This window comes from Acanthochromis polyacanthus, chromosome 10 (genome assembly GCF_021347895.1).
Source record: "Acanthochromis polyacanthus isolate Apoly-LR-REF ecotype Palm Island chromosome 10, KAUST_Apoly_ChrSc, whole genome shotgun sequence".
Taxonomy (NCBI): Eukaryota; Metazoa; Chordata; class Actinopteri; family Pomacentridae; genus Acanthochromis; species Acanthochromis polyacanthus.
In genome coordinates this window covers 32,057,814-32,069,246 of record NC_067122.1, presented here as the reverse complement: position 1 = coordinate 32,069,246, position 11,433 = coordinate 32,057,814, and the positions used below count along the sequence as shown (strand labels likewise).

General features: G+C 44.4%; 1 protein-coding gene across 3 annotated transcripts; it reads right to left on the bottom strand.

The window, feature by feature from the left end:
* Window positions 1–1,784: 1,784 nt before the first annotated feature.
* pcdh18b (protocadherin 18b) lies at window positions 1,785–11,201 on the bottom strand. Of its 3 annotated transcripts, none has more exons than XM_022209473.2 (4): window positions 8,263–11,201; window positions 7,715–7,803; window positions 7,183–7,352; window positions 1,785–3,301 (listed from the first exon to the last, which is right to left on the bottom strand). In XM_022209473.2, exons 1-4 carry the CDS (start codon window positions 10,762–10,764, stop codon window positions 2,343–2,345), a joined length of 3,720 nt encoding a protein of 1,239 aa, XP_022065165.2. In that variant the 5' UTR covers window positions 10,765–11,201; the 3' UTR covers window positions 1,785–2,342. The 3 variants fall into 3 exon arrangements, with proteins under 3 accessions (XP_022065165.2, XP_022065167.2, XP_022065166.2); XM_022209475.2 differs by having other exon boundaries at window positions 7,237–7,352; XM_022209474.2 differs by having other exon boundaries at window positions 7,715–7,770; window positions 8,263–11,196.
* Between the last annotated feature and the right edge of the window lie 232 nt (window positions 11,202–11,433).

The window sequence follows — 11,433 nt, the reverse complement described above, 5'->3', positions numbered from 1 at the left end:
TTACCAATAACATAATTCCACCTGTGTTGTCTGCACCACCTGAACATCATATTTTGAGAGGTTGAGGAAAGTATACGTCTACACTAAAACCATTTTTAAAAAGACAATCATTGCCAAATAAATATCACAAAGTAAGACCAAAGCTCTGCACACCGAAACCTGTATTTGTTTTTTAGTCTCCAAGCTAGAATTTTAAGCACAGGGGAAATGTACGGACCTTTCAGCTGTGACTTCTCAAGTATGCACTAATCTGTCGATTTCATCGTAAGAGTTATTTTTACTGAAATAAGTCAGCCAGCTTATCAATACCAAGTGGCTTCCTGCAGTTAGAGGCACCCTCAGATCTGAGTCACTGAAAAAAATCCTTCCAACATTTTTCTTCTTCTTCTTCTTCTTCTTATCATTATTATTATTATTATTATTATTATTATTAATATGGCTTCTCTGAAATTCAGCTAAGGCAATGGACAAAATGAATAATGGAAATGTAGATGCTGTTGAACATCTCTGATAAACAAGAACATGTACTGTAAATCCTTTCACAAAAAATAAATGGACATATTGAACAAACAGTACTGAAATGTTTCCATGCAAGGACATTTCTGTAACATGTGTAGCTGCATCACCGATGCTTTGTTTTGTGTCCTGTCCTGTTGATCCCTTGTGTTGGACAGTAGGTTTTCTGGTTTCTCCTGCAGCTGTTTTCTCTAAAAGCTGCAGTGGTGCCAGTTGTCCTTCAGGGGGCTCTGTATGGTTGTCTACTCTGCCTGCCTCCGTCTGTGGTTCCATGACAGTGCTCACTGCTGCTGCTGGTAATAGTATTGGTAGTAATGCACTGGTAAGAGCTGGAGTCGTTGGTTTACAGTGCACATGGTGAACCTCTAGGTGTCACCCATTATCTAGCTGTTAAAGCAAAAGAGGAGGGAGGTGTCTTCACAGAATCCAAAGCCCTCCATGAAACTCTCTGTGTCTCTTCACAGCAGCTATTTCCATCTGCCCAGCAGCACATTTCTGCCACCAGCCACCACACACCTAAATGCAATCCCTTTTGCTTTGTGACTTCCAGTGGCTTTGAGATTAATGACAGAACACTCGACACACCTGTGTTTTTTTCAGAGCTGAGACAACAGTCCTGACTGCGTGGAATCATTTGGTGTTTGTGAAAATGCATGTTTTAAAGCCTTTGTTTGATTGTGTTGAACAAACTGAAACCAATGAAAAGCACCGCATTGTGTGATGTGAAGATGGAGACCTAGTGAAGGGCTAACCTGCCTGTTCTGTTTAGCCAGAACGTTTTCATACACTTTGGAGCATTTTACATCTTTGACCAACTCTCTGACTAGATTTTCTTTAATGTGTCCTTTTATATTACTATCAGACTAATTAGTCTATAAAATATAAACACACGACCAACACAAACCCCAAAGATTTTGAGAGTATAATGACATTAAACTAAGAAAAGACAGACCTGAAGAAATATTTGCATTTTTCTAATAATAAATAACAGAATTTTAATGAACTATCCAGATTGTTGTCAACCTATGATCAGTTTTTGATCCAAATGTTTCATGAATTCTCAACACTTTGTCTTCATTAGTGTTGTTTTTGCAATATTGTCCCTAACACAGTATGGATTATTTCATTTTGCCCTGATGTGTGGTGTATCACTGGGCTTGAAATAAAATGTTCATTTATTAGCTTTTCTGGATTTTTTTTTTTGATGGAAGAGATATCCTTTGGGTTCTTGGAAAAATGATAACAGTTACAAACAACAGACACCTGAATAATGTTTGTGTATCAGTATTTTATTTGTGTACCACCCCTTCCCCACAAGAATCCACAAGGACGAGTGTCTAATAATTCATTAATATATCCATGTACACATATCATCATGACAAATAAAAAAGAATCACATTACAAAAGACAATTTAAATATGTAGAATGTCAATCGCATGTCAAAGTCTTGATTCAGCGTTTTTGTACTCAACATGCATTCAAAATATAAAAATAGACTTCTGATTAAGTTTATATACACTTTTTTTTTATAAATATAAGTATACAAATGTATTTTTAAAATACAAAGATAAATACAGTCACATAGTGTACATTGTGTACCAAACCAGCAAATAACAAATATTTTTTGGGATATTTAGCATTCACAAAACACAAACATTACATCAGAAATGCAACTTTAACGACAATTGCAGGTCTCGTTTTTTGTCTTTGTTTCGTATCGAGTTACCTGTCTGTCCATCTTTTAGCACCCACAGCCCCTGACTGTCATCCTGTCAAGAAGGAAGCAGTGAGTGGGTGGTGAATAAATAAAGAGAAGAACAGGGAGTCTAGCTCTGCCGGACATCCTGCAAGAGTTTGTTGATCTCAGCCACCAGCTCACTTGCATCCACCAGCTCATGTCGGCTGTCGCTGCGTTTGCCGTGAAGGTGACTGAGCACTGAGTCAAAATCATCCTCTTCATAGTTCTCTGGGATCTCCTCCATGGCTGGCAGCCACTTAGATGAGGGCCCTGGGAGCGGCACTGGCACTGGCACCGATGCCTGAGACGGCTGCACTAGAGTGGGGCTGACCAGTGCAGTGAGCAGCGGGCTACCGTGGGGTTTGACAGTGTGGCCGCTGTTCTGGGGGCTGTTTTTGGGTGCTTGTGAGCCCTTGTGGCTGCTGCTCTGGGAGCTGAGCTTAGTACTGGGTTTCAGGGTGTGGTAGCTGCCGCCCTGGTGGTGGCCAGATGGGCCGATATTGCTTCCTGGGTTCTGGAAATGGGTGTTGGCGGCCCAGGCTGCTACACCCTGCTGATGGACAGAGGGGCTGGGCTTGCCAGGCAGATGGCTCCTCCTCCGATCTAAAGATCCAGTCATGGGTACACCCACCCCACTCAGGCTAGTCCCCTTTTGATTCTCGTTGACCTGGACATACGAGTCCAAGCCCTGGGGGAGCAACCTCTGGAACACACTGCTCATCTCTGACAGCAATGATGTGGTCCCACAGAGGTCTTCATCTCTGACTTCCACGCCACTGCCATCTCCCCCTTCTTCTTCTCCACCATCCTCCCCACCGAGGTCCTTGCCGAAAGTGGAGAAGCTCTGGTTTCGGGTGGGGCCGGTGTCGGTGCAGGGCTGTGGGGTCTTTTCCTGGGAGTGGTCAGTGTCTTGGCGGGCTTCTTCCCCGGGGATGTAGAGGTTGCTGCGGTAGTCAGAGGAAGAAGAGGCTGGAGAGGCCAGGGGGGGCATCCAGCACTGATCTGAGTGACCCAGGACACGACACTCCTCTGTGCAGAGCCGCATAGCTGCAGACACAGACAGAAACAGTCGTCAGCACAAACAGCTTTCTTTGTTTTGCTTTGTTTTTAATAGCTCTGTGCAGTAATTGCTTTGTACAACCAACAATCAAAATCACAAAGACACATAATCACAATAACATCGCACAGAGGAGAGGACCAAAGGCTTAGCATGCTGGAATCAAAGAATGCTACTGATTTTTTTTGTTGAACAACTGACTGGAACTCTTAATCCATCAAACTACACACTAATTATGAAATTACAGCTTGGTTCATCAACAGTACTGTACTGTACATTTGTATGTGAGTGTGAATGATTGTAAGTAACTAATTTGACAAACTGTAACCAGGAGGTACCGTTTTGACTTACAGGGCAATTAAAACATCATCATACAGAGCCACCGTGCTCGTGTTCCTGTCCGGTGCAACACTAGCAGTTTGATGACTCACTTATAAGTCATTCTGTTAAATTACACTTTTACATTTTGCATATATTCATTTGTTTTTGTATTTGTAGTAAACAACCTTAAATGTGATGACAGAATCAAAGAGATGTCACTTTGGTATTTTTCCATCCAGCTAATATTTGCCAGCCTGTCCTTAGGTGCTTTAATGCCACACTATCTCTGGAAACTGTTGAAATCTGCCCTAATTAGTCTGAAAGGCTCTCTGCAGGAGTTCTGCTGTTACCTTCCAATGTATTTACCACAGAGAGACAATTCAGCAAGGCCGATCAATGCCTGTTACCCGTTCAAAATAACTCCTCCTCTAAAAGCCCTGCATTTTTCCCTTTCAAGTCACTCTTTTCAATATTAAATCTTCAAATAGAAAATCTCTGAAGAATAAATTAGACAAATCAAATATGCCAACTTAAAGCCTTCATTAAAGGACTGCGGCGCTTTTCAGTCGTGCTATTGAGGGACTTCATTATCCCCTCATTAACATGAAAGGAACATTTATAATACATCTTAGAGCAGATGAAAAGTGCATTTGGTTGCACTGGAAGGGAAAAAACCAGTGTGGGGGCTGAAGCAGATTGAATGTCCTGCTGATGAAAGGGTAAAAATGAAAGATTTAACCCAACTGATTTGTGTGTGGAAATGAAAAAAAGGAATGCATCAAACATGAACTGAAAGCCTGACTGTAATGTCAAATCAACTGACAGACTTAGTTGCCAATGAATTCTGTGAATCAGGACAACGAGGCTCAGTGGTGATTATGTGCTCATTTTTTTTCTGAGATTTAATTTTATTGCATTTTATCAGACAATTATTTTTGCTTTTATCTCTGATAAGAAGGAGCATGAGGGCGCTGCTCAGCTGAGCAGAGAACGACAAGGAAGACTGGCAGATCTAGACTGGACTGAGGACATCTGTAAAGGGGCATTCCAACGATTTAATACGGCAGTTGTGTAATGTTTACGCAGGTATAAGAGACAATTAATTGATTAAAATACATAATACGTACAGTCAAAACCAACACATTAGAGGCTGGCAGTGAGGCTGATATTTCAATCCTGCTGTGGAGTCAAGGTCAAAGAACACAACATGATGTTGTCTTTCATTAGACACTGCATGTCTAGTAGACTCCCGTACATTTCAAACTCCTCACTCTTAATCTGTGACACAAGCTTAAGCTGAAACAACTCACAATGACAACCCATCAAACAGTAAACTGACGTGGACGTGCAGAATTACTCATTTGTAAGTCGAAAAAGGAAAACAGATTGTAGCTGTCACCTCCACCTACAAATGGCAACACTGTTTAGTCTGCATTCAGTGAATGGGATCAGACTCCACAGCAAGGATATCTTTAAACACAGTCCAGGTTATCAAAGACAAACTGCTCTCAGTCTTCTGACCTTCTGTCTGCACATCAGGATATAGGACATCCACTACATTCTGTAGCACAAACAAACACTTTGTGCTTGTGTTTTTTAGCCCCGAAAGAAAATCCTTCAACTTACATTAAAAATACACACAGCAAGTGTGATGCTACTTTGTTTTTACTTAAAAGTATGAACAGCAATGTGCCCGAGGACAGTCAGTTGTCTATGGATGTTTAGGAAAAAGATTGCAAATACAGTTACAGAGCGGTGCTCAGAATCATTTATGCTGCAGTGGACACGGGGGTGGGAGGCGGGCTGAACATACAGAAGGAGAAAGGTGAGCTTTGAGATGTAATTATGCTCTTGAGGGCTTCATCAGGAGTGCAACTCGGAGCCAGCTCCATAGCAACTGTTCGCCACATGGCAATTAAATGCCTCCTTTTCATCAGAGGAGCACAAGGGTTTCGGTTTGGACGACTGAAAGTGAAAGCTTGAAGTTGGGAAAAGGAGAGTGACTAACGAGCTGAGCTCCTCCACAAAGCTGTAAAGAAGGGGAGAGAGGGAGGGAGGAGGTGTTAGTGATGAGATTGTCTGCCCGTCTGGGTCGACTCTAATTGGGATGTAGCTCAAATGCAGTATCGAGTGATGGCTGTGTGGGAAGCTGGCTGGAAAGAAGCAGGAGCTCTGGGAGGAGAAGGATGGCATGATAAAAGAAGCTGCGACAGCTTGCAACCTGCCTGACGTGAGCTAAGACAGGCTGAGACTGAGGAATTCTAGAGAATGTGACCAAGTGTTTTCTATTTAACTACTCCATGAAAAATGCCTGATATTTGATGCCAGCTGATTGAATAATTCAAAGTCAGTCGGGTCAATCAGCAGGTGTTCAGAGTTCTCCCTTGTTAACTTGACTGTGGAGAGGATGGGAAGTCCATGCAGTGTGACAGCAGGGAGGGTGAAAGACGATCAGTTGAGCTATCTAGAGAGATATCTCAAGAACTTAGTGGCAGTGAGGTAAAACTCTGTGGGTGGTTGATTGCATACAGTATCATTCACAATCCACCAAGGCCAGTGCACATGCAGACAGTTCTGATGCAAAACACAAAACATCATGCCACAATCACTGAAACAGGCTGTGGATGAACAGGGTGAAATAGGTCAGAGCAGGTTTAAGGATTCTCATCATTCCAACAACGGGGTCATGTGGATGTCTATTTCTGTTTATTAAGAGGATAAGGAGGTCTAAAAATCTCAACACAATACTTGGTTTTCCTCATATTCACAGTGATATAGAAAGTGATTACTTCCTAGCATGACCTCCTTGTAGAGTACAGGGGCAAAATTTATAGCTCCCATTCTGTGCAAAATTCCATGCTGAAGCTTAGCTTAAGCTAAAAAAAGAGAGACTTTGAAAAAAAAAGTGGTATCTTCCACATTTGCAGACTTTTCCTACCTCTTGGTGTTACTGTGCCGACACAACTCATCAGGAAAATATTCCATATTTGTGTGATTTAAGTTGTAAGTGAAGGATAACTGGCAGTTTTAAACGATCATGTTCTAATCAGCTGACCTCTATATGGGGTGCAACCATTAGGTTAAGAAACTCAGCCCTGTTTAGTCATAAAAATGTAAAAATTCAAGAAAGAAATTTTGGGGCAGTGTTTGAGCAGACGTAATGACCGATAGTTACTGTCCGTGTAATAATTAATTACACTGAACACCTTGTAAACTCTTACTCTTTTGATCAGTTGATTATTTAGTAGGTAAGTTTATTTGCTTTTTTTCTAAATTACAAATCAACTGGAGTGAAAGCACCCAAAAGTATTCTGAAGATAACCCAATATTGAAAATAATGTTAAGTTACAGCCCCACAATGAGTGTTCAAATGTAGTGCACACAGTAAATGAAAGAGTTCAGTAGAATGATGCATGACAAAAACTGACTGAAAGACAGCCTGGACTCTGGCTTTAGCAGTACATGCTAAAACAGCAGGAGGAGGGATAATGGGAAATGCTGGGGCATTTGTCAGGTGTGGAGGATGAGGTTGAAGGAGGTGGGGGTGTACCTGCATGCAGTCTGTGCTGGCCATCAGGGGCATATGTCTCAGTAAAGCCCTCACCAAGGAGCCTGTCCATGGGTGACTCCCTGCCAGGCTCATAGTCGCTGTCTCCAGCCTCGCTGTCTCCACGACCACTGTCCTTCAGACTGAACTTATCCATCTCATTAAGGGCATATCTGCACAGAGCCAGACACACATTTGATACATTAATCACTGACAATAATATTATCACAGGTATGGAGACACCACACCATGCTACTGATGGATAATAAGTTGCACAGAGAGGCAGAGAGTACTGTGCAGAAGGGGTTTTACATAAAATTATGCAAATGTGAAGACACTGAGCATACAGTTTGACTCTAAACCAAAGGCGCACTGGATATTGATAGAAGGGACTGTGTTAAAGTGCTGACAATAGATACAATCACATTATAAATGTTTTACAAGAATATTACAGAAAGATACAAAGTGGTGTGCCTTAGTTTTGCTTGAGTCTGAAAAGGAAGGCTGTCTGAGCAGCACTCTACATGCACATTACCTGTAACTCCTGGTGTATTTGTTGCCTCTGAAGCTGGGTCGTGGCTGGTACTGGCCCTGATGGAGCATGGACAGAAGCTGTGAAACTTGCTACAATTCCAAGAGAAACAAACAAAAAAGACAAAGAAAGAAAAAAGACAAAAATAAAAGGAAAAAATGAAGAGGGGAAATGAATGGAGTCAAACAAGCAAGGCCACAAGACAATGTTGGGTGTGTGGAGGGTACATTGTGGGGAAGGGGTTGAGGGAGTGCCATGACCTGTGACTTGCTCCTAAATGTGATGGTCAACAAAAACATGATACAAAAGGCCGAAGGTAACAGAATATGGGGGCAAGGAATAAATTCTGAACAAATACTGAATATAGACAAAAACATGCATAGCAAATGATCTTGGGTCATGTCCTGGATTTAAAGATAGATATCAAATACTTAGTCATTTTTAATTTAGGTGTATATTTACTATACTACTTTTCACAATAAACAAAACAGCAATGACATCTACATTTAAAAAAAATTAGGTATGAGCATGAAAAAAAGTCAGCGTCTTACCTCTACAGGAGGAGTGGCATGGGCCAGCTCTAAGGCAAAATTTTCTGGCACATGATTGGAGGAAATAGTGACCAGGCTGTTGAGTGACTGGCGGCTATGATGGCTTTGCCTGCTCCCTAGGGTGCCCCTCTCAGGTGTAGGGGACGGTGAAGGGGAACGTGGATGTGCTCGCACCGGGAGAGTTCCATTGACAGTTGGGACCAAGGTGATGTCTGCTTTGTGTATTTGCCTGGCAGGCTTCTTGGGGTGGTTCTGGTAGCTGTTCTCTGCCACACGGCAGTTATAGTTGTGTCTGGGGTCTTTCTTCTCACGGCTGCAGCGGGCAGTGGCGAACATCACCATGACAATGAGCAGCAGAGCACAAACAGCACCCAGAGAGATAATGACGATGAGGGACAGGTCCAGCGAGGCGTGGCTGGAGCCTGTTGGGTAGAGGGGGGGCAGAATGTCCATGTTCTCCTGCAGGGAGAGCCTGAGGAGGGCTCCTGTGGACAACCGGCTGGTGCCCCTATCCTGCACTTCGACCCTGATCTCCATTACATCTCGTGGAGCCTGCTCCAGACTGGCATTAGTTCTGAGCTCACATCGCCGTGCATCCATCACAAACAAGCCATCCTCGTTGCCACCAACAATGGCACAGCTCATCTCTCCATTGGCACCTGCATCACGGTCTGTGACTTTAAGCGCAGTAATTAGCTGACCTGGTGAGGCATACTTCCACACCGGAAGCTCGGCAGTGTGATTCCGGAGGGAAGGGGAGTGGATGATGGGCGGGTTGTCATTTTCATCCAAAACAGTGAGCAGGACTGTGGTGTTGGCTGACAGGGCAGGATTTCCTCCATCGCGCGCCTGAACAGTGAATGCGATCCGACTAACATCTTCATGGTCAAAGCTGCGTAAGGCATAGATGGCACCAGTGGATAGGTCAATGGTGACGTAGGTGGAGATGGGACTCGCTTGGACCATAACATCCATGATGGTATAGGTGACCTGGCCATTGGTGCCCAGATCCGGATCTGAGGCCACAACAGTCATCAAGTAGGCGCCAGGGGAGTTGTTCTCAGATTTAAAGACCTCATAGCGGCTCTTCTCAAAACGTGGGGGATTGTCATTTTCATCCAGCACCTGAACAGTGAAATGTTTGATGGTGGACAGACTAGGGGAGCCCCTGTCCTCAGCAATGACTGTCAGACTATACTCTGATCTCTTTTCTCTGTCCAGAGAAACGTTGGTGAGGATCATGTAATTCTTCTCATAGGTCTTCTGGAGCCTGAAGTGGCCGTGACCATGTAGCCTGCACACAACCTCACCATTGAACCCTGCATCACTGTCATCAACACGCACCAGCGCTATGAACGTGTCCACAGGAGCCCCCTCTGAAATATAGGCCACTTCCTCTTTACCAGGTGTCATCAGGTTGATGTTTATCTCCGGCTTGTTGTCATTCACATCCACCACTTTCACCACAATTTTGCAAAGTCCAGGAATGGAATTAGGGCCCAAGTCTTGAGCCTGAACATCCAGCTCATAAGAAGCAGTGGTTTCATAGTCCACTTTCTTAATAAGAGTAATGTGGCCATTTTCTGGGTTTATCTTAAATGTTTCTAAGATCTTTGGCGAGACATGACTGCTGAAAGAGTAGACTATTTTCCCATTAGTGCCCTCATCTGGATCTGTGGCATTTAAATCAATGATTAGTGTTCCAAGAGGAGAATTTTCCAGCAAGTTAATGATGTATGCTTGCTCATCAAAGGCTGGGCTATTGTCGTTGGAATCAGAGATACTTATCTTGACCAAAGTGGAGCCAGACTTGGGGGGCACACCATTGTCGGAGGCTGTGAGCTGCAGCTGGTAGCTGGACTGCACTTCTCGATCCAGTTCCCTCATCACCACCAGCTCTGCGTACTTGGCTCCGTCTGTCCTGGTCCTTATGTCGATCTTAAAGAAGTTATTGGGTGTCAGGGAATAGGTGTACAGGGAGTTCTCCCCAACGTCGGCATCTACGGCCCCGTCCAGGGGGATGCGTGTCCCCACCGATGCGCTCTCGGAGATCTCAATGGGTACGATAGCACGGGAGAAGTGCGGGGAGTTGTCGTTAATGTCCAGCACTTCTACTTCCACATGGAACAGCTGCAGGTACTCCGTCGGCAGTGTGACCACATCGAATTCAATGGAGCAGTTCAAGTTTTTCTCACAGAGCTTTTCACGGTCGATTTTGGTGCCAATGCTGATCTCCCCGTCCTCCTCCCGGACAGACAAAAACGGCGTACTCCCTCTCTGCATAGCGCGGAACCGAAAGGTCAGGGAACTGGGTAGTTTGGATAAAACCCCGGCTACGTCCTCCTTTAACCGTGCTATGACTGTCCCCACTTTCTGCTCCTCATAAACTTTGTATTTCAAAGTCTTACCGTTGGTGCCATGCAGGAGCGCGACCAAAAGCAGCAGTTTGAATAGTGCCGAGGAGAATGTATTTCCTTTGGTTTGGACCAGTTTTGCCCCCATCTTCTGTGCACACAATGTTGCGATTACTTCCTCAGAGGGGAAAATCAGGGGAACGGGGAGGGGGAGAGAAAAAAATGTCTTCTCAGAAGTCTGGCATGTTAAATCCTGAGCCGCTGCGCACTGTCCGAAAAACTCCGCAAAACAGATCAATAAATAAATAAATGGATACGTCTAAGTAGATTGACCCTTTGGAAACGGCTGGCGCGCACAAGCAAACCGCCACGCTCTTTCTGTGCTCTGATCTGTTGCATATATCCACATATGCTCGCCGCTTCTTGTCTGTGCGCCCCAGTGAATGAGTGAGAGTGGATGTCAGGGCGAAGAAAAGGCGCAGCTTTCTCCCAGTCTGAGTGAGTAGAAGAGAGAGAGAGAGAGAGAGAGAGAGAGAGAGAGAGAGAGAGAGAGAGAGAGGAGGGGGTCAGCCGCTATGTCGCCTCCACTCTTTCTCTCCGCCCGCCCCGCACTTAAACTGCGTCTCTTTTCCACACAAAAACACTCCCCCACCACCTCCCTCCTTCTCAACTCCCTCACCCGCTCTCCTCCTCACCCAGCCTTAAATCAACAGAATGCCCTCCTTCCAGCAGAACAGGAGGGACTATTGATGACAGCACAGTCCCCCTCCACCCTCATCCCCCAGAACTCCCCCACCAACACAGGGGACACCCCAGT